The 18,192-nt window shown below is 40.7% G+C and overlaps 1 protein-coding gene and 1 long non-coding RNA gene across 4 annotated transcripts in view; one reads left to right on the top strand and one right to left on the bottom strand.

Annotated features, from left to right (window-relative positions):
• Positions 1 to 4,170: 4,170 nt before the first annotated feature.
• LOC118394674 (uncharacterized) lies at positions 4,171 to 7,040 on the bottom strand. 3 transcript variants are annotated; one of them, XR_004827787.1, is made up of 4 exons: positions 6,314 to 7,040; positions 5,506 to 5,662; positions 5,213 to 5,286; positions 4,984 to 5,061 (listed from the first exon to the last, which is right to left on the bottom strand). It is a non-coding gene; the product is annotated as an uncharacterized LOC118394674 (long non-coding RNA). The 3 variants fall into 3 exon arrangements; XR_004827788.2 differs by lacking the exon at positions 4,984 to 5,061 and adding an exon at positions 4,171 to 4,941 and having other exon boundaries at positions 5,506 to 7,040; XR_004827786.2 differs by having other exon boundaries at positions 5,506 to 7,040.
• Positions 7,041 to 16,760: 9,720 nt separating this feature from the next.
• The window catches only part of LOC118394672 (XK-related protein 4-like), a 93,515-nt gene continuing 92,083 nt past the window's right edge, over positions 16,761 to 18,192 (top strand). Inside the window, exon 1 of the mRNA XM_035788115.2 lies at positions 16,761 to 17,757. Within this exon, the coding sequence (XP_035644008.1) occupies positions 17,072 to 17,757 (686 nt within the window). The 5' untranslated portion in view covers positions 16,761 to 17,071. The remainder of the gene's footprint in view (positions 17,758 to 18,192) is intronic.

Raw genomic sequence — 18,192 nt, 5'->3', positions numbered from 1 at the left:
ACAGAACAGGGCACACTACCAAGAGACAGACATCGTATGTTCCCCCTGCTGAGGCTAAGCATGAAATGAAGAAAATAGGGCAGTCAGTACACAGCAATATATTTTCTGACATAACTCACACTCTCAGGACATGATGTTTACGTTAACCTAAACCAGAATTGTTGTCATAACACAATATTTTGAGCCCTAGTCAAGCTAGGCACATTTTGTTGTGTACGCTCTGGAATTGACCTCTGGTGTAGTGTGACTGAAGTTTGCATCTCGGTTGGTAATACTGGCGAAAGCAGGACTTTTTAACATGCACAACACCTGTTTGACCTTCATTATCTTGCACAACCAGATAGCAGCCCTGCAAAGCAAATGTATCTGTGGAATGTTTATCAGCCAGCTGTGTCAAAGTAAATTGGCTCCATCAGATACATTCAAATGAGAACATTCAGTGTGTCAAGGAGCAAAAACTGAAAGATGACAAGTGAACTTCAGAGCTGCCAACTCTCCCACATTGGCCGTGAGATACATTTGACCCTTCTCAAGCGCCACACCTCTTATCTCACACATTGAAAAGTACTACTTAGATTTTTCTGAGTAGTCCATTGTATAGTCAGTGCATTAACTTTTCAACTGGGCCTGCAATTTAACATCACAAGCGGAACCTCATTGTCCTGTCGCATTAGTCCCTTCATTTGGTGAATGGCATTTAGGCTGTGACAACAGGAAGGCAGCAGACAGACCTACAGTATCTTTTAGCTGGGATGTTTGGTAGGGTGACCTGATTTGGAACTTGATAAATATTTTTGACTGACAGATTGTGAACCCAAATGTGTCATTTTGATTCTATATGGGGGACAATAAATATAACAATAACTTGGTTAGGGTGTAGGTGTGGATTAATGTAATCTTGTCTTCAGATTTGATTATCTATTAAGTCTCATCAGTGGAACAATTCTCATTTAACAATGGACTAAAATATAGGGTAATTTGTGTGCTTGTTAGCAAAACCCCTACCTACCTATTCCCCACACTTACACTGAGTGTACAACACATTATGAACACCTTCCTAATATTGAGTTGCACACCCTTTTTTCAGAACAGCCTCAATTGGTCAGAGCATGGCATCTACAAGGTGTTGAAAGCATTCCCCAGGGATGCTGGCCTATGTTGACTCCAATGCTTCCCACAATTGTGTCAAGTTGGCTGGATGTCCTTTTGGTGGTGGACTATTCTTGATACACACTGGAAACTGGTGAGCGTGAAAACCCCAGCAGCGTTGCAGTTCTTGACTCACTCAAACCAACCTGGCATCTACTACCATACCTTGTTCAAAGGCACTAAATGTTTTTTTTGCCCATTCACCCTCTGAATAGCACACATACAAATTCCTTATCTCAAAGCTTAAAACTCCTTTAACCTCCCCTTCCTCTACATCAGCTTTCACCTGGCCAGTCTGTGATGGGAAGAGCAGGTGTTTCTAATGATTTACACAGCGTATTTTATTATTCCACTTCTTCTCAATTTTTCCAGTGTAATCACATATTTTAAATCTGATATACCTACTTGTGTCTTTGACAATGAATTATTAATTCCATTCATGGACAGTTTTGAATAACTGATAAAAAAATATAAAAAAAATATATAATTTGACGTTTTACTATTGTGCATATGCTAGACAGAGATGGTAGAGGGACTCATAAACACATATTTTGTCAATGTAAAGTAAGATGATGGCAAGGATTTTCAACTGGCATAAACCACTTGAATATGAAGATTCATTCAATTTTTCTTGAAGGTTGGTTTATTTTGAGAAATTAATTGTTGTTGGATTAGTAACCGGAAGGTTGCAAGTTCAAACCCCCGAGCTGACAAGGTACAAATCTGTCGTTCTGCCCCTGAACAGGCAGTTAACCCACTGTTCCTAGGCAGTCATTGAAAATAAGAATTTGTTCTTAACTGACTTGCCTAGTTAAATAAAGGTATAAAAAAAAATGTAAATGTCAAGAAAATGTTTAAACACCCAGCACTTGGGAAACATACAGTACCAGTCTAATGTTTGGACACACCTACTCATTCAAGAGTTTTTCTTAATTGTTTACTATTTTCTACATTGTAGAATAATAGTGAAGACATTTACTATGAATTAACACATATTGAATCGAATAGTAACCAAAAAGTGTTGGAAAAATTTAAATGTATTTTATATTTCAGATTCTTCGAAGTAGCCATCCTTTGCCTGGATGACAGCTTTGTACACACTTGGCATTCTCTCAACCAGCTTCTTGAGGTAGTCACCAGGAATGCATTTCAATTAACAGGTGTGCCTTGTTAAAAGTTAATTTGTGGAATTTCTTTCCTTCTTAATTAATGTGTTTGAGCCAATCAGTTGTGTTGTGACAAGTTAGGGTTTGTATACAGAATCCCTATTTGGTAAAAGACCAAGTCCTTATTAAGCAAAGAGCAGGCTCAAATAAGCAAACATAAATGACAGTCCATCATTACTTTAAGACATGAAGGTCAGTCAATATAGAAAATTAAGAACTTTGAAAGTTTCTTCAAGTGCAGTCGCAAAAACCATCAAGCACTGTGATGAAACTGCCTCTCATGAGGACCGCCTCAGGAAATGAAGAACCAGAGTTACCACTGCTGCAGAGGATAAGTTCATTAGAGTTACCAGCCTCAGATTGCAGCTCAAATAAATGGTCCTAGAGTTCAAGTAACAGACACATCAACTGTTCAGAGGAGACTATGTGACTCAGGCATTCATGGTCGAATTGCTGCAACGAAACCACTACTAAAGGACACCAATAATAATAAGAGACTTGCTTGGGCCAAGAAACACGAGCAATGGACATTAGACCTGTGGAAATCTGTCCTTTGGTCTGATGAGTCCAAATTTTAGATTTTTGGTTCCAACCTCTGTGTCTTTGTGAGACGCAGAGTAGGTGAACGGATGATCTCTGCATATGTGGTTCCCACTGTGAAGCATGGAGGAGGAGGTGTGATGGTGTGGGGGTACTTTGCTGGTGAAACTGTCTGATTTATTTAGTTTAAGGCACACTTAACCAGCATGGCTACCATAGCGATACGCCATCCCATCTGGTTTGCACTTAGTGGGACTATCATTTGTTTTCCAACAGGACAATAGCCCAAAACACACATCCAGGCTGTGTAAGGGTTATTTGACCAAGAAGGAGAGTAATGGAGTGCTGCATCAGATGACCTGGCATCCACAATCACTCGACCGCAACCCAATTGAGATGGTTTTGGATGAGTTGGACTGCAAAATGAAGGAAAAGCAGCCAACAAGTGCTCAGCATATGTGGGAACTCCTTTAAGACTGTTGGAAAATCATTACTCATAAATCTGGTTGAGAGAATGCCAAGAGTGTGGCAAGCTGTCATCAATAATCTGAAATATAAAATATATTTAGATTTGTTTAACAAGTTTTTGGTTACTACATGATTTCATATGTGTTATCTCATAGTTTTGATCTCTTCACTTATTTTACAATGTAGTCAAATAAAGAAAAACCCTTGAATGAGTAGGTGTCCAAACTTTTGACTGGTACTGTATATCAGAGGTGGCCAACCCTCCTGGAGAGCTAGCAGGATTTTCTTCCAGCCCTATTTTAAAGAGAAAGTTCACCCAATTTACCAAATGTTTGTGTCCTTACCTTGAAAGCAGTCTAAGGACAAGGAGACTGGACAACAATCCCTTCTTCCAACCTTCCCATTAGCTTGTTTACCCATCTCAATTCATTTCTATCTGAAGAAAAAGTTTCAAACACTCAAAAAATATGTGCATCCCCAAAAAAATCTTGAACAGTTGTCGGATTTTCAGTGTTCATTTAACATTCAAAGCATCCTGAGTACACCCTACCTGTGGTTTTAAACATGTCCACCTCGGTCATAGGCCATGTCAAAATACAGAATTTCAGGACATTAGCTTTAAAAGGTCAAAAGTAAAAATGTATTGGGGTTGGGCCAGGGGGAAATGAAATTCACATAGAAAATCTCACGGCAAGCCTTCTTTGGCAGCCCTGGAACATGAGAACACAAATAGAGTATGGTCCAGGGAGAACATTGTAAACATTAGAAGCATGAGACCATGAAATACTGTTCATGTAGTGGTAGGTTACTTTCTTTACTGCAACATCATTAATCACAGTCACCACATTCCATCCATCCACCCACAGTTTTAATGCAAGTAAAGTCCTACCATATAAACAGCTGTGATGGAAACAGGACGTTTCCGTACAATTTTGGAAATGTCTACAGGTAATTTGTCAAATTAATTACGTGAGAAATGCCGGTGGATACGTCTTTATGCACAAATATTGACAGAATTTGAAGTCGCGCGATGATATGGTGTGTGGTCCTCCCACTACGAATCAGGAAACCACGCAGTTAGGCTATAAATGATGAACTTCACAGGGTGGTGAAAATGCAAGGTGATGAGCTTGATGCTCCTTTCCAATAAATATTGAGGGTCCAATTCTGGTGACATGATGATCGATGCTTGGCTGCCATTTGACCAACAAAAATAATCTCGCTCTTCTCTCCATAATAATCTCACCACTAACCTGGTTTCCATCCAATCATCCCTTACAAAAAACTTCTACAGGAGTCCTGCATGAAAAATCCTGCACAAATCCTGCAGTATATCCTACAGGTTTAGGAAGTCCTGCAGGATATCCCATAGGATTTTCAGGGCCACTTTTCTGTAGGACAAAATTCATACAGGAATCCTGGAGGACACACTAGGAATCATGCAGGTACTACTGATGGAATTGTCCTATAGGAAAATGTCACCCAAATCCTGTGAGATATCCTGTAGGCAATAATCCTGCAGGTAATTCCACAAGATTTTCAGGGCAATTCCTGTAGGACAATCTGCAGGATCCTTTCCTCATCCTTCAGAGAATTCCCTGTAGGACAATCCACATTCCTTCAAAAGAATGGACAGAAAGTGCAAGACATTAGATTGCATGGCAATTTTATTATTCAATGCAGCAACAGCAGATGTGTTTTATTGTCCATTTCAACCACACTTCATGAAAGATAGTTCCTAGGAGATAGAAAATTAGATTTTGAATAAATATGGTAAAAGCATATTTTGTAAAATGGCTGGTACACCAACAACATCTGTGAGTACTGCTATGCATGTGTTAGACTCCATTGTAAAGGGAGGAATGAGAGGCTGAAACTGTGTGTGTTACCTTCGCCTGCATGGCTGTCCAGTGCTGCTTTCTGTGGTAGTCAGTCTCACTGTTGTTCATAGGCTCTGTCTTAACTGGGGAGGAGAGAGATGAGAGTTCACAATATAACTGCTGATGTGTGTGTGTGTGTGTGTGTGTGTGTGTGTGTGTGTGTGTGTGTGTGTGTGTGTGTGTGTGTGTGTGTGTGTGTGTGTGTGTGTGTGTGTGTGTGTGTGTGTGTGTGTGTGTTATATGAAAAACAGCAACAAAATAGTGCAAATGATATACTGTAGTAGTAAAGGAAACCTACTCACCTTTAACTAGTAGACTACTGGGCTAATGAAAATATAAATGTATTGTGTTTACCAACTCTAATGTGGTGTGGTGGCCTTCTGCTGAACTGTTAGAAATAGGATACAGTGAAATGCTAGGTGTGTGTGTGTGTGGTTTCTGTGATCCCTGTAGTCTAAGCTGTAAGGGAAAAGAAGAGAATTCACATGGTTGAGGTGGGGAAACTGTCAACGCAAGCTAAAAGTAAAACAGAAAGTGATGTTAGATTTAAATATAAATTGATACACGTATTTAAACTATTTGTTAATTCAGTATAATGTATTTCAATTAAAATAATGTGATTTTATAGAAAAACAATGTTGTAAACCCCTCTTTACTAATTAAATGCAATCACTTCCTTATTTACGTACATGAAAGGTCATGATCGGTCATGTGACTTGGTTACCATTATAAAGTGTTAGCCAAGAAGCCATTAGCCTAGTAATAAAACAATTTAAAAATCGCCATCAGTTTCAAAACACTTACATGTAATTGCCAGCATTTTGCAATTTACGTATTCAAATTTAAAAGGCACACATATCTGAGCTATCTTTGATGCAGGTGCATGGTAACAGTTGAATAGCATGAGAAAAAAATTAACCTGCACACTGCTCTTGCCTCAAGGCCTTTGTAAGAGTTTTTACATATTGAATTCGACTATGTGTAACAAACCTGTTGTACAACCCTGATCTCTACACACACACACACACACACACACACACACACACACACACACACACACACACACACACACACACACACACACACACACACACACACACACACACACACCCGAGCTGAGTCCGGCTGGGTGGGTATTTTGCCTTTGCCTTTGCCTTTCCATTGGCTGTTCGATCAGTCCCTCTTTTTGCTTGGCGTATCCAGAACGCGGGCGTTTATAGTATCTGGCAGATAAAATAGCGCATGTAGTGATGACGTCTCGATAGCTAGTGCGCAACAGAAATGCTGGGTTCAAAACTGGAAACTGAAATCTCCGACTTCCGAGCGCTCAAGACAGCTAAGATCTCGGGAAACAAACAAACAAACTGGGAAAAATCGTTATAGACGGTCATCGAACTCTGAATTCAAAGTCAGAAACTCTGGCATATTTATAAAACTCCGACCTGAAGATCACTGATGTCATGATTTGACCATTTCTCCCCCCAAGTTCCCAGTTGCCTTGAAAGCACCAAAAAACGGGTTTATCACAACAGCTTGTGAAAAGTTATCTTCACAATAATTTAAGGGTTTCTTGCTATCTCTGCCGCTAAAGAGAGTCTAGAAAAGTTCAATGGAATTTTGGAGTCGAAAGGAGATGGCTCCTCCATATAGAAAAAAAGTGAATGGATTATATCGAGTGTTGGAGGAGTTGCTACCTAATGGGGAGGACAACAGTCCATGTGGACTATCTGTGCATATGAGTTGTTCTCCTTTTTCGAGCGATATGTTTATCCTAGGCATCCTGTCATGTGATAAATCTGATTTGTTTAAAAAATATTTCCTTGTGTAAATTCATTAGGTAGGCCTATTCACTGCAGTATTATTTCTAATAATTCCTCTTTAGCTTTTGGAGTCCCGGGAAAATATAGATAGCTTGTTGTACACTTATTTCTAGCCTTTTATTTACTACTACAGCTTGCTCTTGCTTGCTGAACGTAAAATACAGAAACCCAAAAAATCTGAGGTGAATTCATTACGCCTACTCTGCTGCAAAACTTTTCTTTAACTGAAGTAAACATTTGGTTATGAACGGTAAAAGCGCGCCCATGGCTGCTATGGGAGGAATGGCATTTCATAATCTAACTTTTTTCTTGCACTTTGACACGTAAAATATGTATAGCCCTAATATTTCGCTTCTTCGGCTAGCTGCGCAATAGGCTATAGGGTACGGACGCAATATTCGTGAAAAACCACAGGCTACTAAATCTATAGGAGATGTATTTGTTATACTCGGCCTAATATGTTTTTCATGGAGAGAAGTAGGCTTGCTCTCGCTAATTGCTGAATGTACAATAGGCCTAGACCAAATGAACTGTCTGTGAAAGTTGCGGAGAGAGAGTGCCGATAACATTGTTGCACTGATGTATTAAATGGTTGCACAGGACAAGACAGTTGAGTTGTGAAAAAACAAATCCAAACCACTTGACACCCATTAGAAAAATGAAATCACTTGCAAACCACTTGAGCAATGAGGCAAACAATGTCATGATGTAAAAGATGTGTAGGCTAAACAACGTTTGTTGTTGAATATCTACATTTAATTTAAAAAAAAAATTTATCAGGCTACATGTAGCATACATTGAAGTATTATTTACAGTTGTCACTATGACCACACCTTGAAGCGCTGAATGGTCTGTGTTTACCATCTTATTAACATGCTAATACAGTGTGCAGTAGGCTGCAGTTGATTGACTTACTAGTTAGCTAACCAAACCATCAGTCCTAGCTTGCTATTATGAAAATCAAATTCTAACAATGCCAATGTTTTCAATTCGACTTAGCTTTCAAAAGCAGCTCATAAATAGAACATGTAAAAATGAACTATAGACATTGCATTCTACTGTGCAAATGTACTGTGTGCATTATAGGGAATTATAAACTGGGTGGTTGGAGCCCTGCATGCTGATTGACTGACAGCCGTTGTATATCAAACAATATACCACCGGTACGAAAACTTTTATTTTTACTGCTCTAATTACGTTGGTAACCAGTTTATGTAAGGGATAAACGTCAATGTTCTGTACATTATCTTGAAAATAAAGGACGACGGATGAGGCGGAGCCGTGTCCCTTTGCGGAGTTCATTTTCCAAGGTAATGTACAGAACGGAGGCGTTTATCTCGCTTATACCACAGTTGCTGAAGAAAACAATATGAAAGCACATATTTACTGGTATAAATGCTTTTTTTTATTGATATTTCAATTTTTATAAACAAATTCATACCTTTTCATATTTTGGTTGCTAGACGTTACCCAGTCGTTCGTTCGTTCGATTAACTAGACAAGGCCCAGTTGTTCGTTCTTTATGTTCCGTTGCCATTCTCGCTGGCAACATTCCTATCCCTTTTTATTGTATTTATTTAACCAGGTAGGTCATTGCTTGCTAGCTATGGCTAATAGTCAAACTCTGTTGCCAGAATGCAAATAGTCCGGGTTGCCATTTGAGTATTATGGCTTGGGGGTAAAAACTGTTGAGAAGCCTTTTTGTCCTAGACTTTGCACTCCGGTACCGCTTGCCATGCGGTAGTAGAGAGAACAGTCTATAACTGGGGTGGCTGGGGTCTTTGACCATTTTTAGGGCCAGGGTGTGTACCGAAGTCTGTATATTGATCTTGGTCTTGAACACGCTGTAGGCCTAACATGATATGATTGGTGCTCCAGGCCATAACTTTCTTCATGCCAGGTATGGCAGTTGCATCGCGTGTCTCAAAACAGTATGATTAGTCATCTAATGAGAAGGTAGTCTCATCATTCAGTACATGATAGCACAACAAATATTACCGTTTGGAATCAAGGTTCTGTAACGTATACACTGGGAGTCGAGAAGCATGTGATACGTTTAATATAACAATTAACATGGCTCAACACAACGTAGGAGTAGCGTCTAGACATGAACAAACAGAAACAATACTGCCTGGGGAAGGAACCTAGGGGAGTGTTGTAATGGAGAACAGGTGTGCTTGATGATGAAAGCCAGGTGCGGTAATGAGGATTCCCAGGACCGGCGGTTTGTAAAACAGCGACATCGAACGCCGGAGGGGAGGAACGTGAGTAGACATGACAGGTTCACAGTTAATTCAGCCCACTAAACTGAAGTGAGTTTGCCAAAACAAATTATTTCTCCTGCAAAATGTGTGTGTTGGGAGGGGACAAGAAGAAAGTAAAGACTCCCCAGCCTGAATGTAATGATTTCCACTCTGGGGAGGACCACACATGTGTGACTCTTAAGATTGCTTCGATATGATGGGTGTTATATCAAAAGTGTTTCTACCGACATTTATCTCATAGGCTAATTAATATAATAAGGCTACTCATAGGCTACTTGTATAAAAAGGTGGATGGAAACAGGTTACTGATTCAGGATTTGATAGCATTGCAGAAGCCAACAGTCAGATTTTCTGCTGCATAATAGGTTTACAGTACATCAAGTGGTTCTTACATGATGGATTACTGACTGTCATCATGGATTGATATATAAAACATGTTTTCTGTCAGGAGTGATTTCTTTTCATGCCATCACTATTAAGCTAACAGTCTTATCCTTGTCCTGAAATAGAAGTGAAATGGAATCTACCAATTTAGGGTTGTAAGATTGGAGAAGCGACAGTAAAAACTAAGTGCTGTATGTCTAGCTAGGTTACAACCACGATGAAGGGACATCCTTATATAATCAGTAGGTTTATGTACCCTTGATAGACAATCACTCTAATATATGCAGATTTTTGGTATTTTACTGTCAACACTGAATGACTCAAAATCTGAAATACTGAACTGTTGCTTTATTTAATGTATCAAGCAGTTAAGGCGTCATCAGCACTTACTTGCCAATCTTACTATTGTAAGAGCTAGCTAACGTGTTCAAGTGAGAGATTTAAATACATCTATAGTGTGAGGTGGCTGATGTTTGATTGTGCGCATAAATTAGGGCATGGTCATCTACCCTATCTGCAGCAGCTAGGGGGGCAGCAAGGCCAGCTTGTCTCCTCCCATCCCCTCGCCTGAACTCATGTATGGCCCCGAGGGTCTGGCCACTGCCACCCAGACGTGTCACTCCCTCTATCTCACTCTACAAATGATCCTGCTGGGAAGAGACAGGGCAAAGGCAGGGCATGGGGTCAGCAGCCTCCAAATAGACCTTTAGATTAGAGCACTCATTGCCTCTGTGTAATGTCAACATATGAGAGCTTTAGCTGTTGATTGTCATTGAAATGTTTCATTTCATTTTCATATTATTGAAACAGCACTTGCATTTCTTTCTATATAACCAAGATATTACTCTGAGGACAACATATTATGTTGTGGTTGGTTGTTATGAAATTGTCTCTGTTCCTATACAGCATTATGTAACACAAGTCAACACATAAGCAGCTGCTTCTTCATAAATGTGAGCGAATGATGCATCATTCTGTGTTGTTTACCAATGAAAACATCTCATTTGCAATGCCACAGCAATTAAGTCTGGGCTAATGAATCCTGTTTCCCCTAGCCGATCCAGCCTCCCCAGTAGACCATGGATCACAAACACCCTGGTGTCAGACCCGGGGGCCAAGCAGACAAGATATCTCAGGGCCGTACACAGAGGGGCTGGGACAGACAGCAGGCACAGTGTTCCCCTGCCAGAGGGAGTTATACAGTGGAACGAGTGACAGATTGGCAGATAGAGAAATCATTTGAATATGGAACTCACTAAACCATTGGCTGAGTTGGCAGGTGACAGCAGGGCTTTGATTTTGTTGTTGTTGTTGACTTGTGCTTCTCTCTTTCTCTCTCCCTCTCACTCAGAAAGCACAATAAAAGGAGAAATCAAAGAATGAAGCTAATGATATTGAACCTTTATCTGTTGGTTAGTGGCTTGTTTCACTTCAAAGGTTTTGGTATTTCAAACCCATTTCCACAGACAATGTTGTCACTATTATTTTGGAACTGCACCATAGCTTTTTAATGTTTTGACACTTGGCGTTTTCTATTCTAGTATACCCAAGACATTTAACCCAATGTTTTTTAAGTTTCAGCCGAAGCCTCTTCTCCTGACAGGCCTTGTTTGGTTCAGTAGACAAGCCTCTCTGTGTCACCAGTCTGAAAAGAGAGAGTGGCTCTAGCTAGCAGAATCTACTGTCCCACTTTCAGCTTGGTAGCTCTCTCACTACTCACACTGAACTGTCACAATGGCATGTTGTCTCACCACAGATCTTCACTCAATTCATTTTAAACATTGGTGTTTGTTGCGGAGCAGCTACGGCTGCATTCAAATAATAACATATGAAAAGATTATTCGCTTGACAAACAGATCACATTCATTCATTTACAGAATGATGAGCATACTTTATACAAGACCTGCTCTAGACCTGCTGATCGATATAACTTTTTTCAATATTCATCACCTCTGAATTCTGCATCAGTGTGTCTTACATATCTAATCATTGCAGATAGCAAGAGTGAAATGAACCCCTTTTGACAGGAAGGTCAGACTTATCAGAAACTCCTTTGATGTATAATCGTTGTTACAGGTACTGTGTACAGAAGATGATGTGTACTTTAGGTAGTATAGTATGTGAATTGATTGTAGTAAATGGACTGTATCCATTGAGTTGATAATACCATGTGTATTAGGAAAGGATTCACCGCAGCCTGCCTGGGTCTGATGACGTATGATGCTGAGGGCTGCTCTATTACTGTAGATACAGTCCAGATATTTCATGCAACACTGGGCTTTGAATATACAACATCATCTGGATCTTTTAATATACACATGAAGCATGCATATTTAGAGACTGTCTGCTTTCTTTTATGATAAAGTATCTATGTCGGAAACATATTTTCAATCAAAAAAACGAGTGACTTTTGCATTGTGTGCAGCACTTAACAGACAATACATTCAGATGATATTTACTGGTTGCTACTGATGCAACTGACTCAAGAGGCCAGTGGAGATGTATGATTGCTCCTGTCATAAAAAAAATGAACCTTGGAAATCATTAGGAGGAATTCATGGGATTCAGAGCTGGGCATAACTATCCCTTTAACCGAGCGCCTGTTCAAATCAATGAGAGTAGACTACAGTAATTACATTGGGGTTGCATGGTGAGGGATGTCTCCGTATACCAGCTGTCTCTTTTGAATAACTAACATGCTTACCGATGGAAGATTTTAACAGGGATTTATGGTGGAGTAACTGACATTTTAGAATCCCACATGATGAACATGACTATGTGTGAGACTTCATGGCAGTTATGAAAAATGTACCTATGCTGTTACTTTAAATCAAGAGGTGAGCGGGAAAGGTTGGAGCTGTGCCTGGTGCTGTGAGGTGGCCCTTTATTTCAACCAGGCATTACTTAAACAGCTCACAGCAGCCCTGCTCTTTAATGAGTGCCATCTAATGAGAATTAATCAATTCTCCAGGTTCTCCACTACAGCAGTGTTGGTATCAGGGATGGACTGGGACCAGAAATCGGCCCCGAGGGCCCCACAAAAGCCTTTTTTTTCTTGAGACCCTTGTTATCCTAATATTGATCATTTTGCACAATTCAGACCAGCCCACTGAGCTAAAGATGGAACAACATTTCCTCAAACTGCCTTTAGGACTGTCCATTTCTAGTTGGTTCTACAGAATGAGCCATTCCTCCACAGTGTGTTGTTTATGATGTGACAGGTGCCTCGGAGAGGCCACAGCACCAACTGACAGCACCATCACTCTGGCCTAGTTGCCCATAGGTGGTGGGGCTGTGGCAGTCCGAGAGCGAGCGAGAGAGATGGCCACAGGCACAGCAGCATACACATCACTGGCCAATGGCGGAAGAAGAGGTGTGACACCCATCTTCCGTTGGTGGGGCTTGAAATGGGATCTGCCAAACGCTGGCAGTGCGAGTCAAGCCAAGGTATTTACATCCCCTGCACCGCTAATGATGACAGATGTTGTCATCTTTGAAGCTTTAACACGAGTCGCAGAGCCTCCCTCCCGGGCAGATAAGGTTGTCAGGCAGGGCCTCTAGGTGCCACAGTGCCACTATGTAAGCAATGATGGATATGTTGCAGAGTTTAGGAATAGAGAAGTATAGAGTTGTCCTCTTTTTCCTCATCTCTGTATTCTCACACCTCTGTAGTCTCACCTGCCTCTCAATCAGTCATGGGTCATGGATTAATTTTCCTCTATGATTGGGTCCATATTTATATCTGGATGCTCTAAGAAACGTTCTGTACACACACACACATTTCAGTATTCACACATTTCTTTCACACCACAGCTTTTCCCACCAGTGTTGTGTTTCCACCAAATGAACTTGTGCGGATAAAAATCTGTGCATGATGACTTATGGCACACAAAATTTACTTTTTCGCTTAAGATTTCATGTACCAAATCAAAATCAAATGTTCAAAGTTTTTCCATCATATTTTCACAAAAACTGTTGTGTTAAATAGCAAATGTGCCTGGTTATTAATCAGGTTTCCATACAACCTTTTTGTGAGTAAAGTACATGTCAGATAAAAGAAAAATCAGGATAGGCCTGATGGAAACAGAACATTTGTCTGTAAACTTTACAAATGTTGAAGTGGTTGAGGTGGATGAATTGTTTCCATTACCCATTTAGCCAAATTGCTCATTAGTAAATTGTACCCTATGCCTCCCACCAAGTGGCGATGTTAGCATGTAAATCTTGGTGTGGCAAAATAAAAAATATGTGGGATGCATGCCAGCTAAGCCACAACATTAAACAATTACATGAATTGCACTATAATGGTGACAAATGGTGCACGCCAACTGTAAGGGCCTACATAAAGGACAGTCCCAACAGCAGTCCCAACACCTTACCACTGCTACACCTGGCTATCAGCAGAGCCTTGTCTGGCAGAGAAACAGTTCATTCAGCCTCATTTACTGCCTTGTAAAAATACATTGCTGATATGGCTGACTTGCTTAAAAAATGTGGTTTCTACTGACAATTGACATATACAAACTATGGCATAAGGAGATGACAAGCGGGTAAGAAGCAATCCGTAATTTCGATTAAGACAATAATGAGTGAGCTAGGACGGATGTAGTCAATATAGTTATTTGTTCAGCACTTTTGAAATGTACAGTGACAGAATTCAGAACATGGGGCATTCTTACAGTGTTCTCCCTGTACACCAAGTCAGAGTCATAGGATCAATAAAGGGGGCATATAAGCAGACAATGAAAGCTCTTACAATATTCAATGATTACATTTCTCTAAAACAGGTTATAGGCTACATGTGCACCATCCACTCAGAACAGTAGGCAAAATGAAGAGTGGAAAATAGACCAAATTATTGGGCGAGGCACATGGGCTACTAACAGCTTACTACACAACATATACTTACTATTACATTCTTAGCTACAGTATACATATCTCCCTGGCATATTACATAATTTATGCAGCAGCATACACAACATTTTTGGAATCACCTTGTGCTGTGCTCTCTTGAACGGGAAGGTGGTGTGGCGGTCCTTTTGAGGGCATATTTTATCATCAAAGTCTGGCATTCTCTGGATTTATGGTGCTTTCAAGACAACTGCGAACTCTGAAAAAAACAAGTTTGAATCATGATGACATCAGTGATCTTCAGGTTGTAGCTCTAGAAAGAGGCCAGAGTTCCCAATTTACAATTCTGAGTTCGATGACCATTCAAAACATATTTTCCCAGTGTGAGCTCGTTTTTTCCAGAGTTCCCAGTTGTCTTGAACTCACTGAAAGATTTCCCAGTTCCGAGTTTCCAGTTGTTTTGAGCACGGCACAAATCATTCTTCATTGAGAGCATAGTCAATGTTGAATGTTTATAATTTTAAACTTGGAAAAGAGATCCTTAATCCCAGACGTGGGACCACATAGCCACTCCACTGAATAGCAGTCTAGTGATTGCTTGTAGTTAGCCACTGATTCCTTTCAAACCACTCATTGCTGAATTTGCGATTTTCAACTTGTTGTGTAATGTTTATGTCCAATGGCCAATGAGCACTGATACGTTTTATCTATAATTTCTCTTCATATGACAAGGATTGAAAAGGATTTGCCAGTAGATTGTCGACTTGATTCATGATGATGACTGCTAGCTAAGATCTTGAAAGTATGATGTTAACATGTCCAATCAAAGCTATGGTAGATATAATGTGATTTGCCATTTTATCTGTGGCCAATGACATGGAGCCTTCTTGAATGGGCACTTCTAATGAAACTCTATGGCAGCATCCAAGGGGCAAGAATTTGAGCTCTCCCTGTAGATTTTGTGGTGACGTAGTGTCCCCATGAGTGACAGAACAGTGAGCCAATCATGGCGCAACTAGAGAACATTACAAAACCCCTACGCTCTGTATTTTCAAAGAGACCATGTTTGTATAGGGCTTTATTAACTCTATTATTTTACATTGTTTGCATACTGATATGTGACACACATGAATGCCTAAATAAAATGCAGGCTCTGCCCCATCTGCCCTGAAGGACAGGTCCCCACTGCTCCCACCTATCTGTTTCATGTCTCAGGTAGCCTGCAAAAGCCAGAATGGATATAATACAAGACTTTGGTAATATTTGCCATATTCTAATAATTGTCATGTGCCAACGTTTCGCCACAGTCAGTGCCATGCTGAAACTTGCACTACTGTAGATCTGAAACAATTGGATGGTGAAACTTGCCAGCCAACCAGAAAAGCAAGATGAAGCTATTCAGATATTCTTGAAAGTCAGGACAATCCTTGTCCTACAAATAAATATAATTTTTTATACTTATGCAAAAAATTATTTTGCAAGCAATAGGCATTTTATAATGAAATGTGTAGTGGAGCTTCATAGTTACACACTGACATCACGTAGGCCTCCTTAAAATGATTCAGCAATCATCATTTATTCGAAAAACAACGTTTCCATCATCATTTAGTTAAAAGAAAAAAGTTCGACACAAAAAAAATCCACCGCTGTCAAATGGATACATTTTTTGTCGATCATTAGAAAGTTTATCCTACATCTGTCGCAATTATTTTTTGTTTTTGCGACATTGCTTTTGTCGAATTAACCCGGGTCAACCTGCCTTATGATGGTCTCGGGTCCCTCTAGTGATAAACGAGGGGACTTGGTCACCTACTCTATATGAGCAGAACAGTATGAAGGAGGTTTGACGCGGGAGCTGTCCATGGTGCTGAATTAACCGTTTTATGCACTTTAACCAGCATGGATAAATAGCCTACATCTATGAATAGTGAAATAATTGACTACTTAACCACAAATCAACATGTGCTATTGGGTGCGTCACTGCTCCAGTTATTCATCGCTATTGTATTATCTCATTGTGACAGCACGGAAGCCCTATTCCCTCTAGATTAGGCTGTTGTATTTTGAGCATCGTTGGTCAAGTGTATAGTCGACCTGACATATTGGCTATATGCCTAAATTCGTTTTATTGTAGTCCTTTGTAATACATTTTTATCCCCGCACATTTTCATAACAGGTCAGTAAAAAGGTAGAATATTTTATATATTTCTTTGCCTATTTGGATTAATCGGGCCTGTCAGAGTGATTTGTAATATGCTGTAGTCCTATTGTGGCTATTGGTGAGAATAGTGAGGTAAGGAGCGATTGTGAAAGAGTTGCAAAGCAATGATGTCATAGTTTTAAGTATGTGCCATGGGAGAGCATATGGTTCGTACCCGCTGCCGAGCGGCAGTGTTGCTTTGTTATGAACAGGCGGCGCTGTAGCTGGCGGAAGAGTAAGTCGCCCAGCCCAGTATATCTTCGCCTGGAAAATAGAAGCCGAGGGGGAGACGAGAAAACGGGAGGAGAAAATACAGTGTTGGCAGGAGGAGAAAGAGAAAGCTACGATAATGGCCGCTAAATCGGATGGGGTATTGAAAATGAAAAAGAGCGATGTAGCTTTCACGCCTTTGCAGAATTCGGACCACTCGGGCTCAGTACAAGGACTCGTTCCAGGATCGCAGCCGGATTCGGGAATTGGGGATGGGGACTTCGTGAATGGGGAATCTCGGTGCTGTGGTTCTAAATCGACATGTCTTCGCCTTGGCAGAGAGCAGCAAACTAAATACACGATATGGGACTGTCTATGGATCCTCGCCGCAGTGGCGGTGTATTTCGCCGATGTAGGCACCGATATTTGGCTTTCTGTCGACTATTACCTCCGTCGCGAGTACTGGTGGTTCGGACTCACACTATTTTTTGTGGTGCTAGGGTCGTTCTCCGTCCAAGTCTTCAGTTTCCGATGGTTCGTCCACGATTTCAGCACCGAGGAGAGCTCAAATGCCGCCGGTGCGGCAAACTGCTCATCCCACATGGACGGGAAGCTGCTGACCGGTTCTGCTTCACATGGAGACGTGGGCGCTCAACCGTCCACACCTCAAAAACAGGCATCCACCGCTAGCAAGAGCAACACCACAAGCAACAGTAACAGCTGCACGGCAACCCGGACTAATAAGCAAAGGTCGGCGTCCTGTTCTGTCTTTATCTGGTCCGCGCAATCCGTCATCCACATCTTGCAGCTTGGACAGATTTGGAGGTAAGCGTTTTATATTCTATTTTGAATGAATGGAGTAGCTGCAGTTATTAGCCAATTAGCCTAGTAAGCCTACCTATGTTCTGCACGTAGGCCTACACATTTGGTACACTTGGCTCCCATCATGCCCAAGAGGGTCTATCATTCGTTATTAGGCACCACCTGTCATTGAACGTATAGCATTTCAGATTTTACGCGCACTGTAAAGTCCTTTGAGTGCCCTGAGTAGACTCTTGGTGCGGTGATTGGTGTTATGTCTTGAATAATCAATAACTGGGAGAGAAAATAGTCTGTCGTAAAACAAAATGGGATCATACATCATGATGTGATATCTTTGTGAATGTGCTTGATCAAATGGCGAACTGAAAGTTGTGTTTAATTAATTGAATTCCTCACACCACAGGCCTAGATGTATGCAGTCCAGCTTAGTATACAAAT

Source organism: Oncorhynchus keta, chromosome 15, assembly GCF_023373465.1.
Source record: "Oncorhynchus keta strain PuntledgeMale-10-30-2019 chromosome 15, Oket_V2, whole genome shotgun sequence".
Taxonomy (NCBI): domain Eukaryota; kingdom Metazoa; phylum Chordata; class Actinopteri; order Salmoniformes; family Salmonidae; genus Oncorhynchus; species Oncorhynchus keta.
This window is presented reverse-complemented; position numbering and strand designations above follow the sequence as displayed.